We start from the raw sequence: 14,498 nt of genomic DNA, 5'->3' as shown, positions 1-14,498 counted from the left end.
CGGTCGTTATAGCCATCAGCAGCCAACAACCTACCCGCGGAAGCGGTCGGAAAAGGGGCGAAGAATGTCGGTACTCGAGTGTGCGAGTGTGAATCATCGCCGGTGGCTGGCTGTGGATGCTGCGGAGCATCGGAGCTGCATCACTCGTCCATAAATTACATCAGATTTCTTGTTTACATTACTTTACTGGCCTCTTTGTATCATCGCCCAGCCATTACATTGCTTCCAGCAGGCTGCATAGCAAGGGCAGTGGCAGAGTGGCATGTGGGCAAGGTAGTGGCAAACGACTACTACAACCCGAGCAAACGCCGTTCTTGTGTGTGTGTGTGTGTGTGTACGGACGCATTGCTTTGGTTCGTCTATTCTTGCGCCTTGTATTGCTTCCGGGAAACGGAAACCGGAACCAGATGAACGGATGAGTAAACACACAAAACCCTCTCGGTGGGTGCCGTATGTGTGAATGTGAGTGTGCGGCTGGAGTGGTACGTGCAGACAGGCCAACATCGTAAGGATAGTTGCGTTCGTTACGCTTTACACATGGGGGGGCGTTATGGGGCCTTTATAGGGAAGGCCGGTGTGGAATAAAAATGCATTGGAAAAGTAAAGTACAGCGACAAACAGCAACGTAGGCGACGCAAATGAGGAAAGATAAATAAAGATGGTAGAAAGCTTCCCGACTACCCCCACCCACCCTTTCGCAGTCAGGTGAAGGGGGTGTGCAAAGTTTGCAATGTTGTTTAGTCAGAGCAAATCGATGCGTTTGGGCAAGGATAAGGGGGTTCGGATTGTGTGCAGGTTAATGCATAGGGCGGTTAGCAGAAGGGTTGATAAGGTTGGTACAGATCAATAGTAAGATATACCTGTTGGTTACCATTCGTTGATGAAAGGATGGTAAGCTAGCACATGATGGAAACTGATTGTGGAAGTTTTTATTATGTTTGTTCAGTGTACGATTGCAGGAATGTGGTTTTTGTAGCATATCTAATCAAGCAAACCATCAGTAAAAGGGTGTTTTTATGTTTAATGAGTTGTACAAGAGCTATTTTGAGATGGATAAAGTTGGCAAACATTCGCAGTCGTCTCCGTCTGCTCCACCCAGTTTTATACGGAGCCGTTTGGTATCGTCTGGAGCCATCCGGAATCACCCAGAGTCGTCTGGAGTCGGAGTCATTCGGAGGCATAGTTTTACGGAGTCGGAGTCGACCGAAGATGACCGATGCAATGTTTTTGTGGTTAGGCATGAAATCATGCCCTTCAGACTTTGACTTCTGCTGATTTTGGTCGCCTCAAACCACTATTCTTATAAAGAAAGGCCTTTATAAGAAGTGTAAGAAACGCAAAATGAAAGAGGAAAAAACTAACTCCGGCAGAACCTTCATTAGTGTCAGTCCTATATAGGAGTAATAGTTATAATCAATTGTCATAGCATCAGCTGAATCTTTGATACTAGAAATCTCCCCAAAACAAATTCCGTCGCTATTGATGAGCAAATCCGTATGAAATCTTAATATTTTACAGCTAGATCAAGAAACTGATCATTAGTTTTAGCATCCATTTGCAACCATTTCATTTCCGTGCATAAACGCGCTGTCCTGAATGAATTATTTAAACATGTGGTAAAAATCGCAAACAAAAAACAAACGAACGTTCCACTCCAAACTACCGTAAGTGCTAACCGTTCACGCAACGCGTCAGCTGTGTTCGAGAATCTATTCATTAGCAGCCACACGAGCGTTATGCACATGTTTAACTTACCAATAAGCACCGCCAGTAAGTCTTTCCGTTGAAGATGTTTTTTTTTCTTTCAACTTTTGCCTTCTGCAATGCTTGCAGTGTGTGATATACTATAGTGACACGGTATGACAACAAGCAGCCAATGGGACGGCGTTGTTCCGCTATATTTATTAATTTACATTCATGCTGTTTACACTGCATGTCCGCTACTGTATGCGGGGCCGTTAGACGGCTAAAGGTCGGGACGGCCATTGCCTTGGCAAAGGTAAATGGCGCCAAACTAGTTAGAGAAACAGGCAGACAAACGGTGGATTTTTGTTGATAGATTTGAAGCTCTTCTAGCCACTTCATTACGTGGACCACGCTGATGATTGGACGGAAATTAAACGCAGCAATGGAGTTGGGGCTCCTCCGTGATGGGTGCGTGCAATCGTACGTCATATGGACGCACTGATTAGCGACGCTTCAATAATCATTCTGAATGCGTGTGTGAGTGTTCAGTAGAGTGTCGTTTTTGGGCTATTTTTAGACAACGAAAGGCAATGAAAAAACCAGCCAAATCAAACGGACACAAATACATTTACGAAACGAACCCAATGTTTAGACGACCACGCCGAACGACGAACAATGTGTTTTGGGTGTAACGCTTTGGTTTCGCTTGTAACGGACAGGCAATGAACCGCAACGCAAGTTCATTGCAGCAGTTGCCGTTCAATCGTCAGCCGATCAGCTCCAGAGGCAGTGTGACATTGCCGAGCGCGATTAAAACCCCTCACACACGGCGTGACGGAATGGCATGAAATCTTCAACCGGCAACAAAACAGTGCCCCCAACACACACACACTCGTCCGGTGCCGGTGATAATTGCCTTGTGGACCAACGACGTCTGATAAGATATAATCGTGAGCACGGAGGGGGATTGCTTTGCAGAACAGCGTGGTGTGTAAAGATTCCTCCAGTTTGTCGTTGTTTAACATTATTGAAGGTATGTACGAATGAAAGTCTCGTCTCGTCTAAAACCACTGTGTTGTAACAAATGTTGAATGCTTGTTTTAGCATACGATCTACGATCTCCAACCATGACGACACAGCGCTGGATCGCGCTAACCCTCGCACTAGCGATCTGCAATGTGCATGCCGAGAACATACTCTTCCTCCAGACGACGCCCTCGAAAAGCCATCACATCTGGAACCGGCAGATCTTTGACCGGCTGTACGAAAACGGACACAACCTGACCATCCTTTCGTTTGAGCAGGAAACGTCCGTCCCGGGCAAAACGTTTCTGGTGATGGACGGGTACTACGCGAAGATGATGGCCGCGTTCGCCGACAGTGCGGGTGATTTCTCCAGCTACGAGCACGCGTACGGCAACATCATGAACGTGTACCAGTACTACAAGGTGGCGAGCGGGCTGCTGGAGGAGGAGGACGCCATCCAGCGGCTGCTGGCGTACCCGCGCACCTTCCGGTTCGATCTGGTAATACACGACTTCACGATGGGACAGTGGTTGCTTGGCTTTCTGGAGCACTTCCACAATCCGCCGCTGGTTAGCATCTCGCCGTACAACATCCCGTCGTACACGCAGTACCTGGCAGACGTACCAGTCTACACCACCTATCTGCCCCATCCGGCATCCAGCTTCGGGACGCGCATGACTTTCGTGGAGCGCGTTCAGAACACACTGTACTGGTGGTTCGACATGCTGTACCGGCAGCAGGTGTACATGCCCCAGGAACAGCAACGGCTGGTGCGCGTCTTTGAGGGTGCGAATCGCACTCACGTCAAGCTGCTGGAGCGCCGATCCGAGCTGGTGCTGGTGAACAGTGATCCGGCGCTCGACTTCTATCAGCTGCTGCCCCCGAACGTGGTGCAGGTGGGCGGTTTGCACATCAAGCGGGCGGAGGAGATGCCACCGGTAAGTTTGGAAGGGTTTTGGGCGGGAATATTATAATGGGAGACATACAAACAAAAACAATGCTATTAAATACCCTTGCATCTCTCCCACGTTAGATGATGAGCCAGTTCATTGCCCGGGCGAACAAAGGCGTGGTGCTGTTCAGCTTCGGCACGAACGTGCAGAGCGAGATGCTGGGGGCGGAAGTGAACCGGCAGCTGCTCGAGCTGTTCGCCAGCATGCCCGACTATGGCTTCATCTGGAAGCACGCGAACGCGGACGGGTTGATAATGCCCCCGAACGTGCTGATGGCGCCGTGGGTGCCCCAGTCCGCCGTGCTGGCCAACGGGCGCACCAAGCTGCTCGTTAGCCACGGCGGTCTGCTCAGCCTGCAGGAGGCAGCGTGGAACGGTGTGCCGGTGATTGGGGTGCCCTTCTTTGCCGATCAGTTTTCGAACGTGCGGCGGATCGAGCTGGCCGGCATCGGTATCGGCATACCGTCCACGCAGCTCAACGCAGTGACGCTGAAAGAGGCGATGGATACGATACTGAGCGATAGCAGGTAGGCCTAAATAATAATCGATCGGATCAGCACTGCATCACTTTCACTGCCGTTCATTCCACTGCTAGCTATCGCGCACGGAGTAAGGAGCTTTCGTACCGCTTCCGCACGCAGCCGGAACCTCCGCTCGAGCGTGCCATCTTCTGGATCGAGAAGACGATCGCCAACAAGGGCCTGCGGTATCTGCGCTCGCCGACGCGCAGTATGGCACCGTACCAGGTGTACGGGCTGGACATGGTCGGGGTCGTGCTGCTGATCGCGCTCGGATACTATCTTATCTTTAAGCGTCACTCGAAGCCACCGACCGGGGAGGCGAACAAACCCAAGAGCGACTAGTACCCGCGATAGGGTGGAAGATTTCACCTGTGCGGCAAAACGCACGGTGGCAAAACAACACGGACACGGCGTTTGAGCAGTAGCGCATGGTTTCTTTCTTTTTTTATTATTTCGCAATCATCCCGAAACTACACGCGACGCGGGCACAGCGCACAACCAGTCTTTACAACACAACAACAACAACAACAAAGATGGGCGAACGGTGCCAAGAAGCACGGGAGCGTTAGCCGCTCCCGAGGCTCTCTCGGCACGGCGCACGCAATGGCACGTAGATCAGATGTGGGCCGCCACGTCACGACCGAGCGCGACGGCGTACGGGGGCGGCGGCTCCTGTGGCGGTGGAAAGATCTTGCTGATCTTCTCGTACGACGGTGGGGCATGGTCGCCGCCCATCACCGACTCGTACGACGGTGGTGGCAGGGTGGCATCGTGCCCGCGCTCGATCGAGTAGATCGACGGCTGGTCCGGCTGCGGCCCGGCCCAGAGACAGTTGCCGACCCGGTGCGTCAGGTAGACGGAGATCATGATGCAGATCAGGAAGAAGGCCACCGCCAGCGCGGCCATGATGAGCTGCGCCTCCAGCTGCTCCGCCCACCCAGTTCGGTTCATCATGTAGTCCAGTAGCAGTGCCACGACGACGAGCGACGGGATCGTTATCAGGATGATAGCGAAATCAATGACGCACTGCTGCAGCTTCATCTGCAACGAGGATGAGGATCGAAAGGCACACACAGACACACATACGCACACAAACACAATTAGAGCACACAATTCGATAGGCTTTCCATCACGCACTGCAAACATGGCACATGTTCACTGTTTCGTTATTTTTTTGTTTATTCCGTTTGGAACTTCCCGTCTACTTACGGTGCTACATTTTGAATCACAACGGAATTGGAATGTTAACGGCCGCGCGTTACTTCAAGAGCACTGAGGAGGTGTTTGCTCGATAGTCACTAAGCGAACCGATCTGATCGCGCACACTCAACTCAAACCCAGGCGCGCCAAATGTCCTGCGCGGGCAGATACTGTGCTGCGAATACGATAAGCGAGCCTGCCACAGTCGGTAGATAAATCGTTCACTCCCCTACTCTCCTACGTGGTTCGTGAGATACTCATGGTGATTTTTTGTGAAATGCTGAGAGTATTCGCACGTAGACCAAGGCACACTAGCACGCGCACGCAATCGCATCTCACCTGACCGGACGTGCGGAACATCGCTCTCGCGGGCTCTCACGTGTACCACTTTGTGTACGCTGAAGATGCTGGCCCCGGCCCTTGGTGACACCTTAGCCTGCCGCGGGCCTGCCACCCCCTCCCGGGAGGTACTCTTTTCCATCCGGTGTTTGGCGCAGCTTTGTTGACACAGCGATTACGCAGTTCGTGCTGATTTCGTTCGCGTATGGGTCGGGGAGGTGTTGTGGTCTTTGTACGGTTTGCCATTGGGAGAGCCGTTGGAAAGCCTGGACTGCTGGCTATAAAATCAGGTACAGAGCGCAGAACTGATACGCGATCTAGGTGATGGGTGTGGGACGCGGTTTGGCAGCGAAAAATTGGAGCAGAATGTTGTGCGATGCGGCAAAAAAGATGGTAGCAAACAACGTGCTCCAACAACCCGGCTTGACCGGGTGCTAATTGTAACACATTCCCGCCCCCCCTCCTTTCCCGTTTTGTTGCTATCAGCGTGCGGGGTTATCCATGCGGAAGGGGAAGATTACTGAGAATATCTCAATTGGGGTTTAACAAAAAAAAAAAAAACTGGTAACTCACAATGTTAGTGCGAGATACTCTCGCTTGTAAGTCCACTCTCGTTGCAGGGGATATTGCAGAAAATCTGAGAAAGAGTTTGAGAAAGAATTAAGCATTAAAAGCATTACAGCATTATTTTATTAGGTGAAAACATACTTTTGAAAGTCAAATGTCAGCCCTTTTCCCAAGTCATCAAGTTGAGCATTTGAATAAATGGTAAAGACTTGATAAAAAAAACCCGAAATACAAACATTAAACTGGGTTTACATATGGCCTGACAATTACACACCACACAACAACAACATTCTCCGCGGTGATCTTACACTCTCCTACTAGTAAGATCTCCCCACGCATTACACGAAGTGCTCCTGAGATGCTGTATACAGCTTGTCTTTTGTTTATTGCTCTCTACTCTCGGTTCCCGCAACCGCACAGTTGGCGCCAGATCGCCAGCTGTGTACTGCGCAGCGGCCAACTAGCCGGAAGGGCCGATCTCTGTGTTTTCGTATCGCCGCGATGACGTAGTAGCGACGGGGGAATGGGTGGAAAATGCAGCAAACAACACGAGATAACAATGCTTCCCACTGGCAGACAGTGGCAAACCACACCGCACCACACCGTTGACGGTGTCAATGTCACACAAAAAAACGCGTGGTGATGACGCGGCGCACGCCACCGATTGCCGTCATACGTTGGGCCGTGTAACTGGGAAAGTCATCGGCCCACTGCCGGGGTTCGGTGCGGGTGGAAACTGCGAGGTGATAATTGGCCTTGAAAGTGAAATTTTGCGCCTCGACCACTAAGCGGCGAGTGGATTGTGAAGACCGGCAGGTAAATGGGCCGGAATCGGTTCCGGTTACGTTACCGCTTCGCTACGGTGAAAGTCCTCGCACGTGTCGCTGCCGTGGTGCAATCGGCCAAGCCTATGTTTTCGGAAGGTGGTAGCTTCCAACTGTCGTGCATTCTGCGCGAGCTTAGATAATCTGCGTAAGTGAAAAGCGAATGGTCATGGCAGTTTTGGAGACAAAAATGGTTGTTTTTAAGGTGTAGCCGTTGGGTGGAATTTCCCATTTCTCGCGTGATCGCTCAGCCGTGACTCAGGATCGATCTGGGTGACCGGGTTATAATATTTTTAGCATTCGTTGCAGTTGCAAATCTTTGTTCGAATGTGTTGTGACGTGTTCATCGTTTTGTGGGTCGCTTGTTCAGGTTCAGAGGAAAAAGTGTAGAAAAAAACAGAGGAAATACAACATCGACAGTAGTGAAGATGAGTAATCTTGATCTGGTTTAAACGCATTAACATTAGCGCTGGAGAATGCTACACAAAGTACGGCCCTTGCCCTAGGATCATGAATTTACTAATGATGCAAATTACAATTGCTGGAATCAGAATTAAGCTTGAAACAAAAAACCTCAAACAATAGCGTACATATTTCTATCCCTGCCCTGATGTCACGGTAGATTATGAGTGTCCGACCTTTCAGGCCAGCAAATGAACCATTAAAACGCACGCTTCAGCGTAAACCCTAATCCAGTCGTTCATGATTTAATTTGGCGGGATTGTCGGGATACCCTACTGGCGATGGAAGGAGTGCAAGTATTTCGGTGCAGCAAAATATGACGAGCATTAGTACTTTGCTCACGTACATTTTAACATCATTATAATACCTATAAATTTCATCTTTTATCGTCACCCACACAGCATCGCCCGAGGCACATCCCTAGGTGGACGCACACTATCATCATCATCTATCTTTTCCCGGGGTCCCTTTTTCTACGGGGGGAGGGGAATTTTCTGGCAGCTGGGATTGCTGTCGGGGCGTTCGACCGTACCGTGCGCGTCTGGAAGGGATAGCTTGCGTGTAGTAAATTCTCGCCCTCTCGCATTCTGTCTCACTTTCTCTTTCATGCTCACTCTCTCCTTCTCTCTTAAGCGTGTCCTAAGCGCTGTTACGTCTTTGTGGGGCAGACACATTACGACGTCACATTTATTACGTTAGTTTATGAATACTTCTTTCCGCCCATTTCTTAGGCGTAATGAGATGGCTATCGAGAATAGGTATTTTCTGCTGGTGATAGCATCATTTGACAGCTATTAAACTTACAGCGCATAGGTCAAACGCAACGCAAAACGAATGCGAGGTTGGTTGTTGTGTACAATTGTTGTGCATTATTTCTTTTGCGGGCAGTGCTGTTCATGTACCATTGTTTGGAAAATATTTGTGAATTATGTTATCACTTCGAGGTGAAGTAAAGAAGGTGGAAGGGAAAACAAAATAGTAGAGAGAGCAAAATAGAGTAATTCGTATAAAAATATCGCTTTATTTGGTATTTCAGTAACAAGCAGGTAAGCTTCATAGAAACTATTCCTATTGGTGGAAACAAAATGAAGACGATTATTTACAAGAAAACAAGGCAAACAACAATGAGCATAAATTTAATGAATGATATTGAATGAATATGTTTGAGTGCGCGCTGCTAAAATTAACTACAAACCTAATAACAATACCAGCGAGGATGGATAACATTAGTGACAGGTTCTGCCAAACGGGTTGAACAAAACAAAATAATAAAAATTAAATTTTTTACACAAAAAAAAACTGAAGCACAAACGATTAAACTACACCACTTAAGCGAGCAGCAAACAAACAAATAAATAAACATCAATGCAATCTCTCGGAAAACGAAAGATTTTAGTTGATTCAATGCTGCTGCTTGTAACTGGTAACAGCTCACGATGAACGTTCGGTTAAAATGGCTTTTAGTAAACGTTTTGCGCTTGACACGTAAAACACAAACACACACACACACACACTGTCGTCATGGTTGTGGTAAAATAATGACAAACATACCTAAAAAACTACTCCCGGTACGATAATTCGCGCTGCCAAGTAGGAAGGAAACCAAGCTAAAAAGGCTAGCCGAAACAAAACATTCACTAACAACTGCCCGAACAACATTGTATGGCAAACGACCAGTGTGTGTACTGGTATGGCGAATGCAGAAAGCAAATGAGAAAAAAAGAAGATACTAATTAGGGCTTGATAAGAGAATGAAACAACAAAAAAACATAGTTAGCAGCTTAAAACAACACGAGTAACGATAATTGGCATGATACAAATGAGCAGGTATCGTAGCTGGAAATTATGCAATCATGCGTTGGTCACTGTTGCCAAAAGAAAGAAAAAAGGGAAGGCAAAACAACCAGTGTTTTCCTCCCCCTTTTGCAGCCTTAAAATGTAACACCCAATGCGTAGCGGAAGACGGACGTTGGAAATCGCATGCCGGGCTAGTCGGGCCATGTTCGCCACTGGATGCGGTTTTGCATGCTTCGTTGGGCACATACACACGCACACACGCACACACGAATGCAGGCTTATAAATCTATGTTCCCACCGACATCGATACCTTTGCATTTGAATCGCTGGCTTCCTCAATGCCCTAAACCTTACTACCAGAAGGAACTGCCGGCCCCATGCCCGGGCGGCGGTAGCGGTGGCCCGCTGGCCGTCTGCTGCTTCACCTTGTGGATGATCGTCTTCACGATCGGCACCTTCACCGGGATCGGGTGGGGCAGATAGACTGGCACGTGCTTCTCCACCGGGTACGGTACCGGTTTCTCGATCGGCACGGGAATCTTCTTCTCCACCGGGTACGGGACGATCTTCTCGATCGGTACGGTAATTTCCTTTATGTCCGGCACGGCGATCGGTTGCGCGACGGGTATGTGCACCGGGTAGGGGCGCGGCACGGGCACCAACACCGGGTGGGGGATCTTGATGCGCACTTCCTGCGGAATCGGTACGTGAATCTTCTTCACGTACGGTACCGGCACGGGCGTTTCTATCTCCACGTGCTGGCTGATCGGTACCGCACGTCCCTTGGTGTGGATGATTTGGTGCGCGGCTGACCCGGTGGCACCGTAGCCGGACGTGAGACCGGCGGCTGCCCCTATCGCTGCCCCGCTGTGGAAGTCTTCGTCCGCCTCGTCGAACTCCTCGCTACCGTCTTCATCGTCGGTGTACTCGTGCGAGGTGGGCAGCTGGTTCGGTGTACCGTGCAGGATCTTGTACGCCTGGATCAGCTGCGGATGGTACGAGGTATGGGCGGACGGTACGTGATGGTGATGATAGGAGGACTGTTGCTGCTGTTGCTGACGATGGTGATGATGGTGATGCTGCTGCTGCTGCTGCTGCTGCTGCTGGTGTTGCTCCTGATGCTTTGGACGGTGTTGATGTTGAACGTAATGCTGATGGTAACGATTGCTGCCCAAACCCGACGAAGCGGCCGAGATGCCAGCATGATGGCTTTGCGGTTTCTTGCTGCCCTTGCCCTGGTACGCACGATACGCATTGTAAGCGTTCGATTCTTCGCTAGCGCTCGTATCTTCATCGTCTTCCTCCTCCGAATCCGAGTAACTGGGCCGGTACCGTGTTCCGCCGCCATGTTTGGTGGACGTTTTGTACGTCGTCATGTACTGATGGGTAGCGCCTGCCGTAGCCGAATCTTCCGCATAGTCTGACGACTCTTGCTGCTGCTGCTGCTGCTCTTGGTCCTGTTGGTCCTGTTCCTCGTTGTCGTCGTACTGGTCGGGTTCCGGTGCCGGCCGATACTGGGGCCGATAGTGATAGTGTTTGTTGGGTGCCGACTGTGGTCTCGCATACTCGGCCCCACCTTCGCCACTCTCAATCCCATTGGACAGTTCGTTTATCTCGTCCGGATCGTCGTGCGGGTTTAGGTGCAGGTTAGCCCCAGGCGATTGATACGCCAGCACATACTTCCCGAGTATTTTGGCCGGCACGGGATTGCCCCGGATGGTGACGCACTGCACTAGCAGGAGTGTTAGCACGGTGGCAAACACTGTAATAGATGCCATCTACAAGAGAGGGAGAGAGGGAGAGTGAAAAGCACACGCGCACAATGCTTGTCAGTAAAGGTTAACATCACAACACATACACACACAGCACTCCATCACTCACTTGTTTGATCTTGTATCTACTGCACGGGTTCGGAACCGAATTTACTATTTTTCACCCCTTCACTCTGCACTGCTCGAGCATACTACTATGAAAAATGCAATACGGACTACCAGATACGGGAACGAATAGTTCCGGACTTGCAACACGCACCGCTTTGATCTGCACTCGGATCTCTGGATGTTGTAGCAACCTGTAGCAAACTGTGTCTTGTGCTTGTTGAGTGCCGACCGCTGAACGAATGCACCCATTATCGTGCAGTGGTGCAATATTTATAAGAAAATTGGCACCCGAAGCCACCACAGGGCTTAGCTGTGGTTTGCAGAAAGAGTACCACATTCACCTGGGGGGAAGGGGTGAGGGCCAATGCGCTATGCGGGCATTACTGCGTTCGGATCGGATTTGCGCTGGTAATTCGAGCGGAACTTCGTGCGAGCGCCACTTCCGCCGCCGCCAACCTCTTAGACACCGGGGGTTGCGAGGGCTTCCAGTTGACGGAAGAAAGTAAGTATGAGGATGGCGGCAGGCCCAATGCCCATGCCGACCGAAAGTGGTTGGCGAGGAATTGTTTGGGTGATTAAAAATTCCCATGATCGTAACCGATCGTCGCCGTTGGATGTTTTGTGGGTCGGGCAGTGCAGGTGCAGGTCCGGCGAGCCAATTAGGGCGCGCGTAATGCATGCGAGTTTGGTTGTTTTATGAACATAAAAACACATTTCGATCGCGCTAGCATGACCGGTAAGGATTATGGTTTAGGGTTTGTTTATGAAAAGCGGCACGGGACGTGCAACACACGAGCTGCGAGCTGTCGGGCTTCGTTGTCCGAGTGGTGTTAATAATGGGCGCGATAATCCGGATCAAGAAATCAAACACACACACACACACACACACACACACACACACACACACACACACACACACACACACACACACACACACACACACACACACACACACACACACACACACACACACACACACACACACACACACACACACACACACACACACACACACACACACACACACACACACACACACACACACACACACACACACACACACACACACACACACACACACACACACACACACACACACACACACACACACACACACACACACACACACACACACACACACACACACACACACACACACACACACACACACACACACACACACACACACACACACACACACACACACACACACACACACACACACACACACACAGACATATGCATTTGCTGTAATTGTATGCTTTATTACGCTTCCAATTGATTATTGGAATGATTAATGCAACAATGAAATCGAAATCGAAGTGTAATTATGAAGCAGAATGAGGCTTATTAATTCGCAACATATCGTGCTGCTGGAGTGTAATGTGTTAGCGGTGCGCTCGCACCCCTTACGGCTGTACTTCTGTAGGTCTTCTTTGCCCGGCACAGTTTAATGAGCCATAAGTCAATCGATGTGGGTTTAGCAAAAAACAGAAACAAAAAAAAAAGACCGAATCAATTATTCCACAAAGTTGTGTCTTTTACGAGTGATGCAACAGATACGTTTATGCTGGATGATTTTACTGGCAATTGAAATAGTTATATCGACCAATACTTATCGTCATACTTTGCTTCGATTAAAGGGTAACGTTACAGAGTTACAGTCCATGGAAATTGTCGTTATCGATGTTGTTGAAGATGCATTCAAACAAGAATTGCGATGCATAGTTATATTAATTTTTATATATTGTTTGCTTTATATATTGTTGCGATTTATGCTTTATATATTGTTAAACATTACATACATTATGTATGACATTGCCAACATCTTTTAAAAACACTGTTTTTAACGTTTAGATCCTGACTAGCTGTGGCAAAACTGATGTAATAAGTAGATAGCGGTAATAAAAACAGAAGAGAAATAAACAAAATGAATATTTCAGTATGTATTACGTTATACTTTATCTAAGCCTAAAAATCATATTAAGTTTATCGTAACGTACGCTTTTATCGCTCGTTCGAAACCTACATAGCGATGAACTTTACCTTGAAGTGCAAATAGTGAAACAAACTGTTGTAGTGCTAGTACTGTCTGTCATTCATTAGCATTGTATCTTTGTCGTTGCCACGCATTTCATGATAATTGTAAACATATTACAATAATGATCTCTTCTTCTTCTTCTTTTGGCTCAACAACCGTTGTCGGTCAAGGCCTGCCTGTACCACTATTTGTGGGCTTGGCTTTGAGTGACTAATTGATTTCCCCCCATGGCAGGATAGGCAGTCCTACGTATGGCGGCACGGTCCATTTGGGGCTTGAACCCATGACGGGCATGTTGTTAAGTCGTACTACTGTACTACGAGACCGGCCAAATCATCTCTACTAATTGAAATAACTGAACTAACATACATTTTGCACCACAAACCCTTTTTATTTCAAGAATGTTTTGCAACAAAAGTGTCCATATTACAAGTATTCCCGTTCTATTTTCCACTTCCGAGAGTTTTTCAACCAACCATTCCAACCATTCCAGCCCGGCAGGGACGTCACGCGGGATGCTGCATTTATCGGATTTTAATCACATTTGTGTTGTCCGCGTGTTGCCCACCGTTTCCCAATGACAATGCCCCCGTCCCTGACAATCAGCCCGACGCACGGGCCGTGATGCGAAAACCGTCGTTCGTATTTCCGCCCTGGCGCAGGGTCGCACACTGCATCCGGGCAGTGCATTCCGGTTGAAGGGTAGAAGCATAGAATAGCATCGATCTCGGGTAGCCAAGCTAGTGACAAAAATAGAAGCAAGCGAAAACTGGCACAACAACTACAGCAGCAAAAAAGCATCGGTCGAGCAACATTTGCACTCCTCTTTCAATGGAAGGCTAAATAGAGTGCGTGCTTCGCAATAATGCAAACACGGAAGCAAACACCGTAACAAAAAATCAAAATACAACAAGGCTAAACTTGCTGCAGTCCCGGGTGCGAATCCCGCGACTACATTTGCGCACATCCGGGAAATGGTATGTGGCCCAAAATCGGAAAATATTAGCTAGAGCTACTCCGGTAGGGTGGAACGGTTCCTGCAACCAGGCGGGCTAGTGGAGATGCACTTCTGTCGCACAAAAGCTTACGTTGCTCGAAAAAAAGCAATGGGAATGGGTTGCGATGGGATGGGTTGACGGAACTTTGTTCTATGGTCGATAATTTGATTGCCTATCAGGGACCTGTGGAAAGAGCTGTAGGAAG

General features: G+C 48.9%; 3 protein-coding genes across 3 annotated transcripts; 1 reads left to right on the top strand and 2 right to left on the bottom strand.

Annotated features, from left to right (window-relative positions):
- Positions 1 to 1,797: 1,797 nt before the first annotated feature.
- On the top strand, positions 1,798 to 4,609 carry LOC1273643 (UDP-glycosyltransferase UGT5). The gene is made up of 4 exons (XM_061645050.1): positions 1,798 to 2,719; positions 2,791 to 3,650; positions 3,746 to 4,191; positions 4,260 to 4,609. Exons 2-4 carry the CDS (start codon positions 2,814 to 2,816, stop codon positions 4,525 to 4,527), a joined length of 1,551 nt encoding a protein of 516 aa, XP_061501034.1. The 5' UTR covers positions 1,798 to 2,719; positions 2,791 to 2,813; the 3' UTR covers positions 4,528 to 4,609.
- Positions 4,599 to 5,765, bottom strand: LOC5667475 (uncharacterized). Its single transcript, XM_001688346.3, has 2 exons — positions 5,395 to 5,765; positions 4,599 to 5,226 (listed from the first exon to the last, which is right to left on the bottom strand). The coding sequence occupies exon 2, from the start codon at positions 5,224 to 5,226 to the stop codon at positions 4,801 to 4,803; it is 426 nt and encodes a 141-aa protein (XP_001688398.2). The 5' UTR covers positions 5,395 to 5,765; the 3' UTR covers positions 4,599 to 4,800.
- Positions 5,766 to 9,136: 3,371 nt separating this feature from the next.
- Positions 9,137 to 11,512, bottom strand: LOC11175807 (ell-associated factor Eaf). Its single transcript, XM_003436041.2, has 2 exons — positions 11,256 to 11,512; positions 9,137 to 11,152 (listed from the first exon to the last, which is right to left on the bottom strand). Exon 2 carries the CDS (start codon positions 11,150 to 11,152, stop codon positions 9,728 to 9,730), a length of 1,425 nt encoding a protein of 474 aa, XP_003436089.2. The 5' UTR covers positions 11,256 to 11,512; the 3' UTR covers positions 9,137 to 9,727.
- Between the last annotated feature and the right edge of the window lie 2,986 nt (positions 11,513 to 14,498).

The sequence above is a fragment of the Anopheles gambiae genome, chromosome 2 (genome assembly GCF_943734735.2).
Source record: "Anopheles gambiae chromosome 2, idAnoGambNW_F1_1, whole genome shotgun sequence".
Taxonomy (NCBI): Eukaryota; Metazoa; Arthropoda; class Insecta; order Diptera; family Culicidae; genus Anopheles; species Anopheles gambiae.
This window is presented reverse-complemented; position numbering and strand designations above follow the sequence as displayed.